The sequence below is a fragment of the Falco peregrinus genome, chromosome 6 (assembly GCF_023634155.1).
Source record: "Falco peregrinus isolate bFalPer1 chromosome 6, bFalPer1.pri, whole genome shotgun sequence".
In the NCBI taxonomy this organism is placed as follows: domain Eukaryota; kingdom Metazoa; phylum Chordata; class Aves; order Falconiformes; family Falconidae; genus Falco; species Falco peregrinus.
In genome coordinates, this window is record NC_073726.1 from 68,181,010 (window position 1) to 68,202,852 (window position 21,843).

Sequence of the window (21,843 nt, forward strand, 5' to 3'; positions counted from 1 at the left end):
TATGAATCCCAACCACTAAATATTGATCAGTGCTGAGCCCCAATCTGGTCCTTATGCTGCACTTGACTCAGTGCTCCCAGCAGCTCAGCATCCAGCTTTACAGCCATGTGACAATTCACATGTGCCCTTGCCTCATAGGAAGCATATGGTGTCTTGAGTTACTAATGTCCATTTCTCAGGAAAGCTTCTTAAAACAACTTCTCTCTAGCAAGATCCCTGCTTTAAACAGCGTCACACCCGTTCTGACCCGCTTGTGCTCAGAAACAATGTTCCAGGTGGAGAAAAATGTAGTCCGGGGCTATGCACTGTAAGTGAAAATAAAATGTTGGGTCGTCCGAATCCCTCGTTCGCTCACCCAGAAATGGGCCTATCTTGAGCTGAGTTTTCCCTTTTTAATTTTTGTGATTGTGAGCCATTAGCTGATTTTCATGAAGTACATAAAAAATCAACTTAAACTGCCTTGTACTTAATCAGCATGAAATAGATGAATGTTACAAGTGATAACTCTACGACTCAAGCCCTCTAGGCTGCACTTTTCCCTTGCTGTGATGCAATAAAAAAGATCTTTATGGCAAGGGCAAGACTGAGAACTCTTTTTGGGTTTGCGAAATTTCTGCAGTGCTTCTTGAGGGGGAAGACTGCAGATTCATGCTCTATAAGGAAAGAAAAACGCTTTCTCTCCTCCACTCCCCATTCCATCATGGGGTTCTGTACACCCAAATCACGCACAAAAAAATGGAAAGTACTAATCTCCTTGGCCAGTGAGTGAATCCACTGGAGTGGGCAACTTCAGCAGCCTATGCTATGGTCTGCTTCTGCTCTGTAAGTAAAGAATCCTGTTATTCTCATTGCTGGGACTTGTCCCACCTTTGTATTGTCCCTGACCTTTAAACTGCAACTATGAAACCCAAGTCACCCTGTACTGTTTGCTGGATGCCTCTCCCCTGTCAAATCGTGGATGTTCCATCCACTGCGGAGGTTCAAAGACTCTGTACAATCCTGGCCGTAGACCAAGGCTTAACCTGGGTCTTCAAAGGCAGAAAATGTATTTGTTGTATGAGCTGAAAAGGAGATTCCCTCTAATCCAGTAACAACTATGGCAAGCTTTTTCTCAGCTTGAAATCTCTCATTTTACACAAGCATATGAAACAGGTGACAAATGGATCTGAAAATGGGTCATGGAGGATTCTGTGTTACTTGCCGTCTGTGTCAGGGATGGGAAATGTGCATCCATGGGGATCCACCAAACAGTGCTTACCATGTAACAACATCTTCTTGCTGATATTTGTAAAAACTGAGGGGCTTGAATTTTCAGAGCTAATAGTTAGCACACGCCATGACTGCCACAGGATGAAGGCTTATTGGGGGGGTTGGTTGTGGGCTGAACTTAAAACACTACATCGCTATTCAAAAGAAGAGTTCATCCTGAGAATACTGGATTTCTTTGTCTCCTAAGGATCACAGGACCAGGGTACTAAGGGCAAGAAGTTTTCCTCTCCTGCTTGTACTGCTTCTGGCTCTTGGCCACAGTTGAAAGTGAAAGTAAAAACACAGGAACTTTCACTGTGCTTTAGGAAGAATTCACCAAAGAGAAACTTTCCATAGCCTGCATAGACCTAGAAGCAATTTGGTAACAAGCAAAAAGAATCATAATTGGGATTTTTCCAGCCCAGTCCAGCCTTTCACTGCACTGTTTCATTGCTCTTGGTAACTCCAAAGTTCAAATCCTACTTGACTAAAAAGAATGTACTGAACAGCACTGAGCTCCTTGGAGGGCCTCTGGACCACGTGGATTGCTCTCTGTCTCTCCGAAGCTCTTCCAGCACAGATGGCACGCTGGATTAAAGATGCCAAACTTGGTTCCAGGTTTTGCAACACTCCTTCATTTAAGATGGCAATTTCCTTTAATAGCTAGCAGAACCTGGTGCCTGGCGCATTCTTTCTTTCTTTTTTTTTTTTTTTTTTTTGCTTTTAACTGTATGAACATAATCTGTATCAACCAAAGATTATATGCGTGGCAGATACAGAGTTTCATCCTGGGGCTACTGAAATGAATTGCAGAACCATTCAGTAACTGACTACAAGCAGAAATCAATTGCACCAGTTACCAAATGACTTAGTTTAAATGTAAAATTATTTGTTCAGACAGCAAGAAACTATTTACATATGCTACTTTTGAAATCTACCTCTAGCTATGACCATATGGCAATTTAACTTTTAAATTGTATTTACTGCATTCTTATACTTTAATCAGTCAATGCAAAGCTACACCCTTCAGAACTCCACATTTAAGCTTGAAACTCAAAACTTTTGCAGTTTCTCTCTGCCTTTGAGCAGTTGCCATCTTCAGATAATAACAGATCAATCAGTGCTCAACCCTTTGAAGTGTAACAGTTCAAATGTGCCTAATGCCTTGTATACCCTGCCATATGTTTTACTCAAAGTGGAGGCTAAACTTTCCTACTTCAGAAGTAATGAGCTCTGCTCAATTAGCAGAGCAAGGTTTTTTTGAGTATCGCACATAATTAGTTTCAAGGCCTCTAGTTTTAACAGCCATTTGTTATTCTTTTTATATAGCTGGCATGAAACTTGTGATTCAAATACAAGTAGGCAGTCAAATAGCTGGAGTGCTTCAGCTACACGCATGATTCCAGAACTCAGCTAGGCTTTTCTGAGAAGCAATTTGCCTTTACATTTCAGAAATGATGACATGGCTACTTTAGGTAGAGAAAGAATCAAGGCTTGCAGTAGGAGGAAATACTTCTTATTAGACCAGATATTTTTGGAAGTGGCAAAGCAGCTTTGGAGCTGCTGGATTCTCTTCTTTCTCTCTCTCTTTCCTCTCCCTTTGTGTATATGCCTGCATGTATATGCATATATATGTAGAGACTTAAGATCCAGTATACAGCAGCATTCAACATTCTCCTGCTCTCTGAATTCTGACTTCTTGCTGTTAGTTTCTTTATTGGTGGTCAGGACTTCTAGAAAACTTCTTGAATTCAGTCTGTGACAGCGACTGCTGCACGATGAGGTAATGTTTGCCTTTGTGGATCGAAAGGAGAAGACTATGTGCTTGTATTTCAGCAGGTCTTGTGAAGAACAGCGGTTCTTCCTCCTCGGCTGACTGGAACATTGCTTTGTCTCTTTTAGATGTCTGCTTGAGGGAAGAAAGGAAAGATCTGGTTTGTCTTGGAGAAGTGAGAATAGATTTTCTTCCCATAAAAGAAACTTGACAACTTAGTGTTAACTACACTTTGCATGTAACATTTCAATAAGGGCATAAGAAAACAGATGAAAAAAATAAATAGGGTTTTTCTCTCTTGCAAACTCTAGGTTTCCATGCCAGTTGAAAGCCAATGGCCAGTGTTGGTGGCCAGCTAAGGAGATTGAGGGCAGAAGGAGTCCTGAATGGGCGAGCACTGCCATCTCTTTCTGTGCTTTTTGGTGTTATCAAGCATGGTGCGTTATGCAAGTGAGTGGAAAGTTGCAGATCTGTACAGGAAGCAATCTTATTTTGTGGAGTGCGTCGGTTGTACTGTGCGATGTTGCATGGCTGTGTATGTTACTGTCATAAGATATTGACAGGAAATTCCTTGATGAGAAAATTTACCCTTTTAGAACTCTGCATTTTTTGTGAGTTTTATGTGGTGAACTAGTTAATCTCAAAGGGCGGATGGTGGGACTTGTAACGCAACAGGGACATGTACCACAGTCCTGGCCAGTGGACGGTGAGACCTGTCCCCTGCCCCAACATCAGGTTGCCTGATGGCAGCCCTGGGCCCTGTTTTGTGGTGGGAGTGGGCTATTGGCGGGCTGCCCCAACCTGGGATGAAGGAGGACAGAAGGCTGAAAGACATCAGTGAGAAAGGCTGTGCAGACCCTGGTCCACAGTGGGTGGACCAGAGACATGGGAGTCTTGTTGGGAGGTGCAGCCTGGCAAGGCACAGCTGGGCTGCTGGGTGCACTGGGTTTGCTGGGCTCAGCAGCAGTGCTGCTGGCCCTGCTTTAGGCTGCCTCGCTCACCCACGTGCAGTACATCTGCACCGGAGAACAATGAGACCCTTGGCTGCCTGTTTCAGACCTATAGGGAGTTGCAGATTTTGTTTGATGGAGTAATTCAGGATTTCAAGTATTATCTGGAGTCTACTGTAAGGCAATTTCAACCTTTAATTCTTACACATGTTGTTTTTGCTTCCATCAACATTACAGTCCATCCTTCCACTCACCCCCCTCCCAGTAACTGTCACCATTTTAATTCAACAAAGTCCCGATTCCACCTTTTAGGCATTTCTGCGATAGTGACTTTGTTTCCAGAGCTGCTGGGCACTCGTGGGCTTCAGTACTTCAATGCCTCTGGATACCAGGCTGTTTCTCTTTCCGTGCCCACGCACAGATGTTGGAGTCTGTCTTTACGTGTGAAGCTTTGAAACTTTGGTGAAAATGGATACCAACACACCACTGTGAATGGTCTCTGATGCTGGGAAAAGCTCTGGGTAGCTGACTGCTAAAATGTCATCAGCTACATTAGGGAAAGTTTGAGTTGATGGCCCTGCTTCTGGTGGAATTTCCTTCTGTCCTGGATATAAACATGCCATCCTAGCTGGACTTATTTTTAGCTGTGACAAAAGTGCATCTGAAAAGCCTGTTCTGTTGCACTTGGAAAATACCAGATCGGTCAAAGTGCCAAATATGCTGGGGGGAAAAGCATTCCTGGAGAGGGCTTGCCCAGGACAGTCTGGATGAACTCTTCACAGCTTCCGCTCCCCTCGTTTTCCCACAGGCAGGAGGCACGCTCACAGGCACGCTCTCGGAGCAGCTCGGAACTGCACGGGCTGGTGGCAAACCATGCTCAGTGTATCTTTTCTCAAGAACAAATTCAAAGTACGTCCAGTATGTTCATTCACCTCATTGAATCTAATCTTCTTTGCCAAGCAGTGTTCTTTCTTTGGTTATAAGCAGGCGGTTTTAAAATGAGAAAAAACATTAATAGAGTCCTTGGTTTTTTGTTTTCTGGAAGAGCCATGGCCACATACCTTTTATAGGTGCCTGGAAAAATGATCTGAACACAGCCTTCCTGAAGCAAAAGTTACTGGGGGTTGTCATCACTACAAGAAAGGTCCTGGAAGGGGACAGACGCACTGCAGTCACCAGAATAATGCTTTGGAGAAGGCAGCGCTCAGGTGATTTTGGAGGAGGGACAGGTGATGGACCAGAGCAGAGAACAAAAGTTCCACAGCACCGATATGCCTCCCGCGCTAGGACACAGCGGGGGGCTGTTTGGCACAGGCGATGCTGCAGGCTGGGTGGTGTGGAGCAGCGTGGATGCTGTGGAGCAGCGTGGATGCTGTGGATCGGCACGCACGCTGCGGATGCCACGGAGACGGCTGGGACGTCCCCGCTTCCCGGGTGAGCATGGCCCGCAGGGACGCTGCTCCCGGCGCGGCTGGCCGTGCAGGGGATGCCGGCGGGGGCCGAGGGGTCCTGGCAGCAGGCGGCGGAGCAGCCCTGCCGCCCGCCTCCCCGCGAGTGACGGGGGCGACCCACGGCTCCGGGGCTCCGCTCCCGGCCCCGCTCCCGGCCCCGCCGCGGGCAGCGCAGCCTCCCGCCGCCGGCGTGCGGGGGCCACCCCGGGCAGAGCCCACCCCGCCGACGGGCTGAGGTGGCGGCGGGGTGACAGCGCGGCAAGGAGCATGCGTGCGGGGGGAGGGGGGAGGAGGAGGAGGAAGAGGAGGAGGAGGAGGGATGGCGCGGGGAGGCGGCCGCTGTTTATTTGTAGCCGGGCCCGCTGCGCCTCGGCAGAGCGCGCGCGGCCGGCGGCGGTCCCGCTGCCCGCCCCGCTGCCCGCCCCGCTGCCCGCTCCGCTGCCCGCTCCGCACCGGCCCCGCTGCCCGCCCCGCACCATGCGGGCGCCGCTGCCTCCCCGCGCCGCGGCGGCGGCGGAGCCGGGGCAGCCAGCGCGGCGCCCCTCGCCCGCACCCGCGCCATGGTGACGGGCTCGGCGCTGGGCTCCCGCAGCCGGGACCGAGCCGCGCCGCCCCGCTGCCCGTCCCCGTCGGCGGCGGGCGGGCGGCGCGGCGGGGTGGCGGCGGCGGCGGTGCTGGCGGGGCTGTGCGCCCTCTGCTACGGCAACTCCCTGCGGGGCGAGTTCGTGCACGACGACGTCTGGGCCATCGTGAACAACCCCGACGTGCGGGCGGCCGCCCCCGTGGCCGCCGCCTTCGCCAACGACTTCTGGGGCAAGCGGATGGCCGAGAACACCAGCCACAAGTCCTACCGGCCCCTCTGCGTCCTCACCTTCAAGTAAGTGCCCGGCGCCGCAGCGCGGCTCCCCCTCCGCCGCCCGGCGCCTCGCCCGGACCCGTCGCCCGGGCGGAGGGAGGCGGCCGGCCCCGGGTGGGGGCCCAGGGGGAGCTCCCCGGCACCGTCGCCTCCGGTCCCGCGTCCTCGGCTTCGTGATTCAGCATTTCTGCCCGGAGCGGGACGGGACGGGGCGGCCGCGGGGGGGCTGCAGCCGCCGGGGCGGCCCCGCGGCCCGGCCCGCTGGAAGTTGGCTGGGGAAGCGGCGCGGCGCCCCGGGAGCCCGCTGCCGCCCCGGGAGCCCGCTGCCGCCCCGGCGGGTCACCCCTTCCCTGGCGGCGTGGGAACAGGTGGCGCCTGGTCCCCAGGTGGCCGGGGGATGAAAGGGAAACCCGAGCGTTTCCGTAGGCTCCGGTGACTGAGGAGGGTGTTCGAGTCGCATTCCCCGTCAGTGCCTCCGCTTCATCGCCCGTACTTTTCTCTGCCGCTGCACGTTCGTGCCAGGAACTCACCCGGTGCGGTTCTGAAGCGGACCCGTCCCCATCCCTGCCTCTTCTTTCAGCGCTAAGCACAGGGGTCTGGCGCCGGGGGAACGCGCCGTTTGTCGCGGCTGCGAGCTTCTCATGTCACTCGCGGAGTTCCTCGCCAGCCTCGGCTGCTTCAGATGTTCCCTGTGTGCCGGCAGAGTTGGTGAGGAGGAGTTTTCGCTTTTACAGGAATAAAGAGAACTTCAGTAGTGGCAAAGCAGCTGACAGTTACCGCTGCTAATCCTGGAAGGAAAACAGACGCCTCTCTCTCTCTCCCCGAGGAGAGTAGTTTGTAGCAGATCAGCTTAGGTACAGTTCATACGGTTTGTCATACTTTCTGTTAGCTTGTTCTCATTTTATTCTAATGAAACGTAAATGATGGTGAATGTTTACCACGTTTTAGTAACTAATAATGAGATGGGTGTTTGCAGGGAACTGTACTGAAGAACTAGTGTCGCTGGGTGAGGTTTAGCACTAGGGCCCTGTCCGTAGGTGCTCGGTAGGTGCTCGTTACAAACCTATGGCTGGCATAAGGAACAAACTATGTACAGTGGTAAGCGTGCTGGGAGGAGGTGTTACTGCAACGTGGTTGACCCTGCTAATTGGGTAATTATTGTATTATTCGTTAAAATACCTGACATTAACATTTCATGAACTGCGTGGAAATCGTGTGTTTCTGTGAAGCAAGGGCAGTTTTGGGGAATGCAGCATCCCTTTGGCACTCCCACGGAGCACTTGCTGCCCTTCAGTTGTAAGGGCGGGCTTGGAGCTGAGAGCCATCGGCATTGGCGCGCTGGCGAAGCAGGGCTGGATGGGCATGGGTGGCATAGCCCTGACAGAGCAAAACTGAACAGCACAGACCCTTGTATACCAGATCGTTAAGGACACATTTTGTACCTGCTCCGCGAAGGGGCATTCAGCAGATTTCTGTAGAGAGCGGAGGGGGTGTCGGCAGCCACAGGCAGAGCCGGCTTTGTGCACGCAGAGTGCCTTCTCCATCAGGTGCCAGCCAAACTGTTGCCGTTTGGGGAGCTGTCTGATTCATTCATTACTCTAGTGATACATGTGGGGGTAACCTGAGAGGTGAGCGAACCTGCGTGTATCGCCACTGACCACACCACATGCAGTGCTGGAACCAGGCTTGGCCTCCTGGATCAGGTTTTGTGGTTACATTATGCTAATTAGCAGGAGAATCTTAAACTTTAATAACGGAATGGAAACTGAATGCTTTAGTTCCCATTTATATGTCTTGACTCTGAACCGGTTTTGCCCTTGCTATTTAAGGGGGGTGGGGCAGTTAGGAAAAAAAGGATGAAGTGCTGTCTCCATCTAATCCTTTTTGGAAATCAGTGAGACTGACTTTTGTGAGCAAAATTTTACCCTCAAGTGCTTATAATAACCATGCAGCTAAGACATAGGGTCAAAGGCAGAGTCATTTGTTCACCACTTGGCATTGCATTTGTAATAGGGAAGGAATCGTTTATCTTCCCTGGCTGCAGAGGAAGATTATTTCCACTGCGTTCCAAATATCCTCCCAGCTCTCCAGTTTCCACATTCTTCCCATTTTATTTCTACCAGTAGGGTGCCAGAGAAAGATGTTAAGATCTGGGTGAAGTGGATCCTCCAAACTCCCAGCACTTCCAGAGAGGCTTCAGAGAGCTTGTGCCAAGTGATGCTGAGCCTGTGGTTGAGCTGTACTCTGCCTGCCCAAGCCATCCACCCTGCCTTGCCCAGCCAGAGGTTGTTGCGCTGCAGCTTCTGCAGAAGGAAAAAGGATTTACCCTGATGCTTGTAAAATGCTCAACAGAAATAGACTTCTAACAAAATTGAAATGAATGTTGTTCATTAATACTTTTGTTAGAATTTACTGTATCCACTTAGGGTACTTGAGAAAACTGTGTGGCATGTGCTTTGCAGGGTCTTGCTGAGGAAGGGAAGGGGGGACCAAAGTATTCTGGTCTATTTTATTTTTTTATTTGCTTGTTTAATTTTATTTCTTTTCTTGTGCTAATTTGGTCAAATCCAAGGCTTTTTAATAGTAGCCTAGTGGCTCTGCTTCTCTTGCATGAAACTTTCATCTGGAAAGGCTTGTTTTGAGCCTTGCTGTACTAAGATTAAAAATCTGGGAGATATCCAAACTGCATGTACAGAACAGATGTGAAGGGTGGGCTGAAATTTGTATCTACAGATCCGCCAATCTGCAGAAACTTTTTCTGTCCTTTGTGGCTGTGAAAGTAAGAAGGACTCATGATGCCCTCTGGACTTTTCATTAGGCTAAACGTATCCTACATAGATGCTACGTATGCCTGAAATGATCTCAATTAAAAAAATTCATCACCCGACTGTCAAAAAAATCTTAAACAGACATTGCTGAAATTTTGTAACAGTAGTTCAGTGTCCCTGATGAACTGGAAATCTTAAGTGACAGTCCTCATTCCAGTAGGCAAATGCTCTGGAGCCAAGGAGTGAAAAGTGCTCAAGTATTTGACATTATTCACACTGGATCTGTCAGTATGAATGATCAGAGGAAAATAAGAGTGGCCCATGTTACTGGAACTATTAAGCAAAACTTAAAATATTCACAGAACTGCTGCATTGTTTTATGTGCGTTAACATCAGAAGAGGGAAAAAAGCCTGCACATGGACTGTTGAATTAAATGTTTGTTTTGCATCTTTGAACTTCTCTCACCTTTTCTCTTGACTTCAATAAAGGAATGTTAAAACTGTTGGTTCAGAAACATTCCTATTACATGTGAATAACTGTTAGGTGACAGGTCTAGCACAACTCCTCATCTGCACAGGACTTCAGGTGGTAGGCAATAGTTTTGCTCAGTCCTTAGGAAAAACTTAATTCATGCTCTCTTCTCCAGTTGATGTCACTCAGAGATGTTTACCTGCTATTTTCTTCTCCAAGAAGTGTTTCAGTATACTTCTTTCTAAAGAAGGTGGCTTTTTGGAGTCAGGATATACTATTTCTTGGTGTGTTCCCTATCAAATGTTAAGATGAAGGGGGGGAGGGGGGGGGGAGTGCAAAATGAACTGCCAATTCTGTAATTCACTCAGGATTTTATATTTAAACTGGGTCTTTCTGTCTTACACTGTGTCTCTGCTAGCAGAAGTTCAGGGAATCATTTATTCCCTTGGTTCCAGTGGTTTTGCATAAATGTTTCTCAACTGTTAAAGCAGGAGCTGCAATCGTTGATGCTGTCTCCTACCCTCTTTCTCTTGTCTGCCAAATCCCCATGTAGATAGATTTTTCAGCCCGGAAACAAACAGGTGATGGAGGTTTGAGGTAGTCGGCAACAGAGCGGGCTTAGCCCAAAGGTGTGCAGTGGTAGGAACTGGTGAGAACAAAGCCTTTCAGAAAACCCCGATGCCAAGATTTAAGGACTCTGAATTGGAGATCAGCCTCCTGGTTTGGCAGGTGGTGGAGAAGGGAAAGGCCAGCCTGCTCAGCCCCTTTGGTGGTGGGGTGGAGGGCACTGCCCAGGCAGGTGCTGGTGGGGGAGGTGCCTCCAGTAACAGCTCACCAGGGACAGAAGATGGGGCAAAAAGGAAGGTAGTGAACAAGTCTAGGCCATGTAGCCTTGACAGAGACTCAGGAGGGTGACAGTGGACAGAGAAGCCCAGGAGACACCTGCTCTTCCTCGAAGGAGGTGGAAGTGACTGTTCACTGGGAAGTTGCATGGCCCTGTGGGAGGGGTGTAAGAATGTCCACTCCAGTTGCTGCTGGGTGGCTCTGGTGGCCCAGGAGGAGAGAAGCTGGGGAGGCAAGCTGTAAAAGGGAACACAACTCTTCCACCAGAAGAGATATAGGTACATAATTTCTGCACAGAGCCATCCTACTAGTACTCTGGCAGGGAAAAAAAATAAATTAAAAAGTCCAGGCTGTGCTCAGCTGCTGACTGCAGAACAGGTGGCCATCCAGGTCAGCCCACTGAGGCTGCTAGCCATGGATGGCTCGAGTACATACATGCTTAGGAGGCAAATAGGACCCTTCAGCAACAGTTCAGTGTTCTGTGTGGGCACCAAGGGCCTAATGTAAGACTACCAGTGGCTTTGGATCAAAGCCTTAAGTGACTCTGAGCTTGGGTTAGATGTTAATACATAGCCAAAGAGAGAATTAGTTCAATAAGTCACTGCCAACCTTCTGATCTATCTAGTTGCTTGCAGCTGATCCTTCTATTTTTTCAGCGGTATCAGTGGCATGAGTTTCAAGGACAAGGAGCTTAAGAAAACCAAAACAACCCGGGGAAGATAAAAAGACCTTAGATTTTATTTGTTCTTGATTTAATGCTATATTACAGTTTGACATCACAGGGTAATATAGTGGAGCTATAATGTGTCAGGTTAAATACACAGTGCACAAGTATTTTCTTCACTCTGTACATCTATATTAGGGCAATATCACAATATTTAAGGTTGTGCCAGTATTTCTCCTGTACAGTTTATTGTAATATTTCTACCCTCACTATAGCAATCACTCTCCATACTGAGACTGTGATACCTGCCATGAAATTGATGTAGTACTGGTGTAGCCACATTGGGCGAGGCGGAGCTTGTGAAGAGAGGCAGTTGCTTTTATTAGACTGGTTGTGTTGTAGTTGGAATATACAGGTACATTTCCAGGCATGTAAGATTTTCTTCTGAGACAGAGCAGAGTTCCTTGCTGCCGTTTCACCTCTGGGAGAGGGTGTGTGTGTGCCCCAAAACTTGTTTTTTTCCCCAGTTCCAGGTGCACAAGAAGTCTTGTCCCTGTCCCTCTGCTTCCCTGAATGTAATTTTTGTAGCAGGTGTCTGTTTTTGCTTGTAGGTTTGGGCTGTTTTCTCTGTAGGGGGACCGACAGGGTCGTTTGCACTCCTTGGAAGGAGGACAGGACTCCTGGGAAGGGTTGGGGCAAGCTCCCCGCCCTGGGAGGGAGGACAAAGACCTGGCTTGGGGGTCTGTTGCTGCTGCACTGCTTGCAGCTGAGCCCAGTAAGTGAGCGTCTGCCAAGGAGGATTGTACAAAACAGGTAGGACTTCTGCCTAGGCACAGCATTTTCTCAGTCCTTGAGACTCAAAAAGATTTCTGTCTCTTGAATTAAAAGCCTTTTATTATGAGGGGAAGAGTTTACTAAAAGGTCCAAGCAGATTCCCCTGGAAGACTTGGCTGAGGTGAATCCAGTCACACCTATGTTTGCCGCTTGCTTCAGTGGTGTTTTGTCTCTATTTAACATCTACCAATTCCTGGGGATTTTCTCTCATCTGGCATCCTATTCCTCTTGCACCAATGTCACCCTTAATTTTCTTTTGTTGTCTTTTACCTACAAGGCTCAGCTTTCCACCAACCTTCTTCCTCACAGGAGCATCCCTGTCAGTAGTCTTTAGAGTCCATGAAAATGAAGTGCTCTGACTGCTGCTGGTTAGCTAAAGGCATTTCTCTGCATTTACTTGCTCTTGTTTCTGACTGCTTTCCTGGGCTTTCTCATTTATTGTTGCTCAGATTTAAAGAAAAAAATACAGGGGGTAAGGCAGAGACCTGTACTCTTTTTCACTCACTAGAATTGGGTTTTGTTTTTTTGTTCCTTCTTTTTTTTTTTTTTTTTTTTTTTTTACCTCATTTGCTTTGCATTAATTAAAATAGCCCTTCCTTTATGGTCTGCAGCTCAAGCTAAAAGATGACCAAACTTACTTCAAATTTGGTAGAAAACTCTTGCACCCAGTTTGAAATACTGTCTTCATTAGGTCTAATAACTTTGACTGGATTTCTGTTAGCGTTGTTTTCTCTGCTTGATGAGTGGCTGTCCTAGCTGGGTTCTTAATCACATCTTAGCTCTTTCTCTCTGCACTCAGAAGAGGACTACTTGATGGCTGCTGAAGAGTTCTTTGAGCTGTTTGTTTCCTTCCCTGCATTGCTCTTGCTGAGATGCTACTCAAGAATAATTTTGAAGACAAACCCTCTTTTGTTCAAGATCTAGGTAAAATGACACCTGTTTTTTCAGTTTGTAAATTGCCATTGTATAGCTTTTTAAAAATTTTTCAAGGCCATTTGTAGAGACAAATCTAAAGCTGTGTGAATAATGCTTTTGCTATTCTTAACACAGGAATGATCGTCAAACCACCCTTTCTAGGGTTTCACTAGAAATTTCTGCCCTGGCATCTTTGCTACTTCAGAGGTGCTACTGCTTCCCAGCCTAATTGTGATTTCTGTTTTCTGTTCCTAACCATGCTGGAAAGCAATAACCTGCTTGGAATGCCAACATTTAACTAGTGCTCTTGTAAGTGATGACTGTTGTGCACTAAGGGAATTGCTATAGCTTGGGAATTGATATGGCCTCTCTTCTCACCCATCCCCGTTATAGCAAATCAAGTAACAAACCATTTAAGCCTTATTGTCCATTTAATTCTGAGGCATTGTACTGTACTATGAAAAGATTATCAACACAAATCAGCACAAAGTGCTGTTGCACTGTGGTGGAAACTCCATCCTGCTTGTGCTGGCCATTGCATGACCACTGCTGCAGAGGGGGCTTATTTTCTTTTTACTGCTACAGGTTTTTCATTAATCTTTGCGCTGTTTCCACACAGAACTTTAACCATTATTGCCACTGATGCAGCTGCACCATTTTTGGAGTGCAAGTGCTTATTTTCCTGGCACGCAGTATGTGCATCTGTGGAGTTTATTAGGGGATTCCACTGTGCACTAGAATTGGGCATTAGTTTGCATAAAGTTTGCCATATATATCACGCAATTCCAAAAGGAAGGAAAGATCACAGGAAACTTAATCCATCCTTGTATGTTAGATTAATTTATATAAATCTGCATGTGAGCCTTCCTCTATAAAAACAGTGGGGGTTTTATGAGGTGTGGGATGCTCTGAGACTTTCCATTAAGTGTTACTCGCTATAACAAATTGCCATTATTATCCTGTGCATTTCTATTTCATAACGTGTTGTGGTTTTTGTTAGTCTTTTGAAAATAATAAAACAGATTAAACTAAACAAGAGCTGCCCAGGGATAATAACAAAGTCTATAAAAAGAGAAAATCTCCAATTATGGTTTACAATATTATTAAATCATAAGAGGCCTTAAAAAAGTTGAATGAGTCTTCATGTGTATGAGTGGATAAAAAGCTCTATGTTAGAGCCCGGGGGCGCTGGTTGTTATATACCGTAACTGGATATGCATGGGATTTGTCGGCAAGCCCATACTCCTGCGGCATAGACCCCTCTGGTTCTGGGTCCGCAAGGATGAGGTCACCGAATCCCACTCAGTTTCCAGGCCCTCTGTTGGGGGAATTGCTTACCCAAGGAGATGTGTCCCTGCCTGATGACTTAACTAGAGGACAAGTAAGTGCCTGTGGCTTGAGGGTAGCATGGTGCACAGTCCCTGCTCTACAAATGTCGTTCTTCAAACCAGGTGGCTGTGCCGAGAGGGAGGGCGAGTGGTTAACTGGGAGTGCTGATAGATGTTGCTTATTCTTTTAAGAGCGAGAGTGATTTGCTTTCTTCTGGAGAGCTTTTTTACAAGCTCTATTCAGTGGACCTTCAACAGCTGGTGCCTGTGAGAGTCACTTTCTGAGAGTGGAGCTATGTAATTCCTTCTCCTAGAGTGGATGGCGGAGGAACGGAAAAGCTGCTGTAGGTGGCAAGGCAAACTACACTGCTGTTCCTGGAAAACATCCATTTTAGCCTTAACAAAATAAAGGGATTTCTGTGTTAGGCATATACCTCTTATTTTGGTATACCTCCTGCTTGGGCATGTGGTTTTGGCGGTGCTGTGCCTGGGGTGTGACCTGCTGAACCACACACGCTGCAGCGCTTGGACACAGACCAGTGTCTTTGCTTGAATACATGTGTCAGTGCAGCCTTCTCAGCCCTGACGCGGCACATGATCGATGCTGAGATTTCTGTAATGAGTTTTTGTTTTGGTGGTAGCTTGGATGATGCTGGTCAGTTAGGAGCTCTGTTAGGAGATACCTGTCAATGTCACCTAGTATTGAGAGGCTGCTCCTTGGTATATGCGCTTTTACCCTCCTTTTCCCCTGGACCTTTTGAGGGCCTTTGATTTGAACAGCTTAGCACACTCTTTGCCTCCAGGGAGATGTTGAAGCAATGCAAAACTCTTCTTTTCAGAGTGTTTTGCAGGCAGATGCGGAAAAACCTCCTTGTCTGAGATGGTGGTGCCTCCTCTTTCAAGTGGTTCCATTCCTAAGAGCATGGGCGCTTGCTTTATTCAGTCCCAAATCTGTAGAATATTATTTGCAAGCACCCCTCTGGTTTGATGAGTAATCAGTTTGAAAAGTCTGGCCAGGCCAAAGCATCTGCTCTCTTAGCTGTGTGCTCTACCAAGGTCATAACACACATCTTACAATTTGTGCTTTAGCTCAGACAGATGTAAAGACCTTCATGCAGAAGCACCTAAGGTCTTCCAGTGCTGCAAATTAGCAATGATGCTACTATGGGTGTCTTTGGGGCTTGCAACTTAAAAAATGAAATACTTTCTCCATTTGTGGGCCAGTTTAGATATGGAGATACAAAGATGACACCACCATCCCGCCCCAGAGTACAGTTGTTGCCTGTGAGAGCTTCTGTTCATGAACATTATGGTGGAGAAACACCACTTCTTAATTTTCAGATTCCTTATCTTTTACTTGTTGAGCCATATACCGTGTATGTTTACTGCACAACTCCCATGGTAATGCTGCTGCCAGTAAACAAAGACAATACTGAACCTCTGTAACTGTATTAAAGAAGGGAGAAGTAATTTTTAATTTACCCATCCCTTCCTGCTCCCTTGCCCAGAAGTTACTCCGTAGTTGCTCCACAGTGGAACAGATTTGGCTTTCCATAGTAGGCTGCCTTTTTTCCCCATGGATGCGTGAGTGTGCTGGGGAGCTTTGCAAAGTTCTTGTGACTTGGATGAAGACTGTTTGGAGTCCCAGATTTGCTCACCCGTTTGACGTACAATAAATTCAACAACTGTTAACGTTTCAAAATCATTCTGCTGGGATTGTTTCAGGACAAAAGAATGTTTCCTTCATTGCCATGTGGCCTAATTTCTTATGACAAAGAGCTTTAGCAGCAAAAAAGCACTGCTGTGAATATAGCACCTGCACAGATTCGTGTTCAGTGTTCATGGACCACCTAAGATGGTACTTAAAACACGCAATGAAGCATGCTTTAGTCACATATTGCTGTTTAATGAAGGCTTATCATGGTGGTGTTACGTTTGTGTTCTGTTCTGCTTTTTATTTTATTTTTTTTTAATTTAAAGAACATGCAGGGGAATAACGAAGCTGTGAGGCTGATGCTTTTACATAGCTGTTTTCAGTAACTTGTATCGCGTAACTTGCAGCTTACAAACCTTGTTGACTTGATGTTTGCCCCAAGAAGGGGTGTGAAGAGCATGCCCTGCTTTTGGGATAGGTGCCCTGATGACGGCAGGAAGATCCCTCCCCTACGAGGTTCTGCCTGTCGTGCCAGCAGACCTGTTTTGCAGGATGGGAAGTGATCAGACATGATCCATGGAGACTAATCAGAGATTTTTTCAAGAGTATTGACAGATGTCATGTTTTTAGTGATTGATCATCACAAATTGGCCAAATAAATAAATTATAATCTCTCACATTTTGGTGCATGGGTTCATATCACCTGATAACCTGAGCACTTGTTCTCACCTGCCTGCATCTGCTTTCTCCAGAAATCAGGTTGCCCAGAGCAGACTTTGGCATTTGAGGGGGAGCAGTGGTGATGACTGTGCTCCATCCAGCTGATTTACAGCCAGAAATGATTCATTCATATAAAGAAATGGGTGCTGCAGGTGGTCCCTGCCTTTGCACACATCTGCAGCTGCCTCTGAGTGGGAACTTCGGCTCTTTCGGGGCAGGATGGCCCTGTGCTGCCCCTTGTCCCCTGCAGTGCGCTGGAAACACGATTTAGGCTTGGGGGTTCCCACTGCTGCAGCATATTTACAGCTGAAACTCTGTCTGGATGTCTGTTACTGACATTTGCTGTAGCTTGTCATTCTGTGCTGGTAGGAATGAGAGAAAGTGAAGTATGTTGCTGCCCTGAAGTGGCTTGGAGGTGAAATTGGGGGGGTGGGGGGGAAGAAAAAGCCCTAACTCTTTGTGTATTCTTGAATCTCACAGCCTGGTGTCTTTGTCAAAATGTAGCTGCATCAACCCATACTGCAAAGGGGAAAGTCAAGTCATGCTAAAATCTTACTTTTTGCAAACTCTCTGGGTTTCAGCTATTGCCTCCACAAACACTCCAGTGGGAGCAGAGCAGGAGTGCACAAGACAGACTCCTGGTCTGGTAAAGTTAGATTTGCCTGGAAAATGCAGCCCAGGATAGATGGCACTCTGTTGCTGATGAGTAAGCAATGTAGAGAGTATGTATAAAAAGCATATGTTTGCCTGTCACAGACACACCACGCCTCCTCTGTCTTACAAAAAACCCTAAGGTGTTTGCATAGCAGCAACAACTCAGTGGCTTTTGCACCATATATGTCACGGGAGACCTGAAGTCTGTTAGTAACAACAGGAAGGGTTACTGACCCTTTAGCAGGTTTACAGCTACATGCAAAATATTTAGATTGAGCCTTCTTTTCACTGGGTGTCTTGTCATTTTTAATTTTTTTAAAATATCTTTTAACATTAGTGCTTCCAAATTCCTTCTTCATATATGGAGTCTTCCCTAGATAGAGACACCGTGTGTGTATATATATGTATATATTTGTCCAGATGTACAGATGCAGTTAATTCTAAAGAGAATTATCTTCAACTGCATGTAAGGCAAAGCCTGTGAACAGCTGTTGAGCAAGCTGGCTGTAAAAAACAGTGACCAGAAAAATGTGTTAATACGTGCTGTCAAACTAATGTCAGAACAACTTGTTTGGTTTTTTTTTTTTTTATGAATGAGACAAGTAACGAGCCCTAATTGTCTCATTGAGTCTAGGGCGATGTTAGCTAACTTATCTTTACCATCAGTGTCCTTATAAAAATGCTAACTATTAAACCAGCTTCTTACTGTAGACCTAGTGTCAGTAAAGCATTTAAATAAATGCTTAACCTTCAGTATCTGGAAGTGCTTTGAAAGTTAAATCAGAATAAATGTACCTGTAACACCAAGCAGATGCTCCAGCGCCTTACTGAGTCCTTGTCTTGGCTATTCCCAAGCAAAAACATCTATTCTGTAGGAGAAAATAACTACCTGTATTGTAAAGCTGCCACGTGGCTGAGACAACCACAGAAAAACAGGGACACGGGACAAGTGCCAAACTTCTGATATTGGCCGGTGTTATTTGTTGCTAAGGAAGCACAGACACTGACTCATTGCAGTAAACTGTACTGGGAGGGCACAAGCCTCTCCCATCTCGATGTCAAAAAGGTTGCCAGATGCAACCACATATTTTAAAAATTGGGGAAGTGGTTGTCTTTAATCATCACATAGAACAGAAGTTCAGAGTGATTTTTCACTAATTAGTTTAATAGCACTTAGATTAGAAGACTGCAAATCAGGCAAAAAGCATAATTTAGAGTCTTTGAAAGATGTCCTGCTATTACAAGACCTCTCCAGTCTAGTAATGGTTCCGTTTTCTTTCCTTACAGGTTAAACATATTGCTGGCTGGTATGAACCCCTTCTATTTCCATGCAGTGAATGTAATTTTACACTGTCTAGTGACTCTTGTGCTGATGTACACTTGTGACAAAGCTGTGTTCAAGGACTGTCGGCTTGCTTTTGTCACGGCGCTGTTCTTTGCTGTGCATCCCATTCACACTGAGGCTGTAAGTATGTGACACAAAAAAACAACCCGGTGACACAAAAGCTAAAAATAAATGCATACTTTATAATTTATAATTTTTTGTAAAGAAACCTCTGAATCATACAGAATATGGTAGTTGTGATTTTTGCTGTGGAGCAGCAAAGGTGAGAATATGCTATATTTAAAATAATTTGCAGGAGTCATTAAGAAACATGTATTCATATGTGCCATGTTTCTGCTCCGGTACTAAAGTCTAATTGATGGCCCTAATCAGCGATGCTGGGAATAAATGGGCAGTCATTCAGCTGGTGAAAATGTCGAGTCTTCTGAAGCCAGAGACCTCGGTGAGGCTGTGCTCTCCTGCTGGGACATTGTTGCATGCCTTCAGTCATCTTCTATAGTCATCAATTTAAGGGAGAAAAACTGAAGGGAGCGTTAGTGTGTATTCTGGAGGAGATGGCTCAGATAGAGGTGATATGACCCATGGATTGATTTTATATTGATTTCAATTAAAAGCTAGGGATATCATCTTCAGAAAAAACTCGTTAGTTTAATAAATGTCATGCTAAGTTTACGGAGCAACAGCTCATGGTGGATGTCTTTCTGTTGGTTATAAGGAGACATTTAAAGATGTAGTCATGCTAAAACTGCAGTCTGTAGCATGGGGAGGTACTTCTGTAGATAAAATGAGTCTTGCTGTCTTTGAGATGGAGATGCAATGCTGGCTATCCGTACTTAAAAAAAGAAGCGCACTCATTAGCTGAGATACCATTAACATCACACACTTTCCTTATGAGCCTTTGTAAATGAGTGAGGGAAACGGCTGCTGTGGCTGAGAACTTTTGAGGAGAGATTACCTTAATAACAAAAAGCCATGAGCTTTACAGTTGCTCCCTGTGCTGTCTCTTCTGAACTAATCAGCTAGGCTCCTTTTGATAATACAGCTTTATATTATAAGGGAGGTTTTAGAAGAGGCGCTCTTTGAATTTATTTTTGTCTGGGTCACAATTTAAAAAGGTTAAAATAAATGCCAGAGCGCTGAATACAGCTTCATTATGTAATCTCAAAAGAGGTGAAATTTCAAAGGGCCTTTTATCTGCTTTATGGGCCATTTTTAGATTTTTATGAAATGGAATATTCAAATAGTTTGTAAAAAGACTGTTTACACATTCTTCTTCAGCATTCTCTTTCTTATTAAAAGACTTGGTTAATTAATATGCAGAAAAAACTCATAAATTCAGATTTTTCTGAAAGAGAGTGAATTACATACCACTTACCACTTTTTGGTGATAAAGTTCATTCAAATATTAATTATTAACTCATTCCTATATAAGAAGTCTTCTCCAAAGAGTTGCTCTTTCATTAGTCTTTTTCTTTAACAAATCTCGGTTCTGGGAGTTGGATGCATTTCTCGTGTGAGGCTTATTATGCAAAATGTAAACAGATACCTAAAATTTGCATTTCTCTATGCAACTTTATTAATATTTTAATAAGAAAGTAAAGAATTACTTAACTGTTGGCTTATTCATTTTGCTAAGTGAGAAATGCAGCAGACAAAACTGAGCGTATCCTACACAAGTAACATTTCGCTAGATTGAGGGAGGATAACACGGAAAAATAAAAAGCTTGGAATAGTAGCAGTTGGTGTGGATTGTTGGAACAATCACTGAATGCACATGCCTTTTTATATATGTGCTTTTACACCTGCCTGTCTCTTCCTTTCAGGTAACAGGTATAGTAGGCAGAGCGGACGTCCTAGCCTGTCTACTCTTTCTGTTGGCTTTTCTCTCCTATAATAGGTATGGAACCTTGTTATCGGTTATGATAATATCATGACATGCTCTTGTCTGGGGAGGAGACAAAAGGGAAACCTGTCATTTTTCGGTGCTTGTTGGCAGAGGTACTTCCCCCAGCACTGCTGCGTGGAAGGGCCCTGGCCCCTGCCTTCAGCCAGGGTGCCATAAGTGATGCTTATGAGAAGAAATAAACATAAAAAGAGAAGACAACATTTAAAGTCCCCTCTTCCATTGACATTACAGCTGACCGTACACTAGAGGAGGGCTTGTAGAGCTAAAAATTACGAAGAAAGTTTTTCAGCTGAAGGCAAACTACCTGTATGTAGTGAAGACAGACCAACACATGTCTGCCTTTGAAATATGTGCTGGGACTGTGGGACTCTGAAATACCTGGTCTAGGAGAGTTAAGGATTGTGTCTAGACCATTAGTCATCCTTTTCAGATGAAAACTTGGCACTGTTTGCTGGTCTGTGTCCTAAAACTGGACTGAACAAGTATAAATAAAGAAATAGCTTTACTCAGATGGGGTTTCCCCATCTTTAGGAATTCAGGAATAGGACCGCGTTGTCATGGCCACATGGAAAAATGGCTTATATATCTCTTGGGCTGTTTGCTACAAACCCACAATGCTGTTTTCAGAAGGTTTCAAAGGTATAAAGTGGTAGTGACCCTGCAGGAATTGGCTAACTTGATTTTTGCTTTTTTCTTACCTTCCTCCCTCTCCTACAGCCTTGCTGCCCAGTCTGTTAATGATTAGGACACATCTTTGACTCAGGGGAGTGTGGGTGGGATGGAGGAATTTTTACTTGCACAGTGCATTTTGTCACGTAAGGAGAAGTAAGCATGCGTGTTCTAGATGACAGAAAGGAGGTGTTTTTCTGCCCTTTCTGTCTTTGTACTTTGTTGTCTTCTGACTATTTCAAGTCCACTTTATTTTTCTGCTTGTCTTTTTTCCCTCCTGTGCTCAAATTCTTGGTGTACCTCTCAACATTTGTGTTTTGCCTTCCTGTTCTGTGTAAGCCTTTGTCATTAATCAGCAAACAGTGTAGATTGTTCATGTCACTTATTACCAGCATCTTAAGAAATAAAGGAAAAGTATCTCAGTACTTGTGTGAATGTAGTAAACATGAAAATCACAGAGAAGTTAAAATATTTGTCTCATCTGTTTTTCAGGAGTGTGGATCAGCTTTATGTTGGGGAACATTTCCCTCCCACTGCCTCCCCATTCTTTTTGCTGCTTAGTTTATTCCTTGGGACATGTGCAATGCTGGTGAAAGAAACTGGAGTCACTGTGTTTGGTGTGTGCTTGGTTTATGACTTTTTTTCGCTCTCCTGCAATGGGCTCAAACTGTAAGTAACTTACTGTGCTTGATATGTTTTCAAAGAGTTGCCATCTGTATGTGCAAAATATGTATTATTATACACAGCACTGTGGGAGATGGACTTGCCCTGCTGAATTAGATGGCATACATT

General features: G+C 45.5%; 1 protein-coding gene across 2 annotated transcripts in view; it reads left to right on the plus strand.

The window, feature by feature from the left end:
• The first annotated feature begins 5,226 nt into the window (after positions 1 to 5,226).
• Positions 5,227 to 21,843, plus strand: part of TMTC1 (transmembrane O-mannosyltransferase targeting cadherins 1) — a 147,779-nt gene continuing 131,162 nt past the window's right edge. Inside the window, exons 1-4 of one of the 2 annotated variants that reach the window (XM_055808347.1) lie at positions 5,227 to 6,300; positions 18,419 to 18,596; positions 20,300 to 20,373; positions 21,544 to 21,720. In XM_055808347.1, the coding sequence (XP_055664322.1) occupies positions 5,984 to 6,300; positions 18,419 to 18,596; positions 20,300 to 20,373; positions 21,544 to 21,720 (746 nt within the window). In that variant the 5' untranslated portion in view covers positions 5,227 to 5,983. The remainder of the gene's footprint in view (positions 6,301 to 18,418; positions 18,597 to 20,299; positions 20,374 to 21,543; positions 21,721 to 21,843) is intronic. The other variant, XM_055808345.1, reaches the window with a different exon arrangement.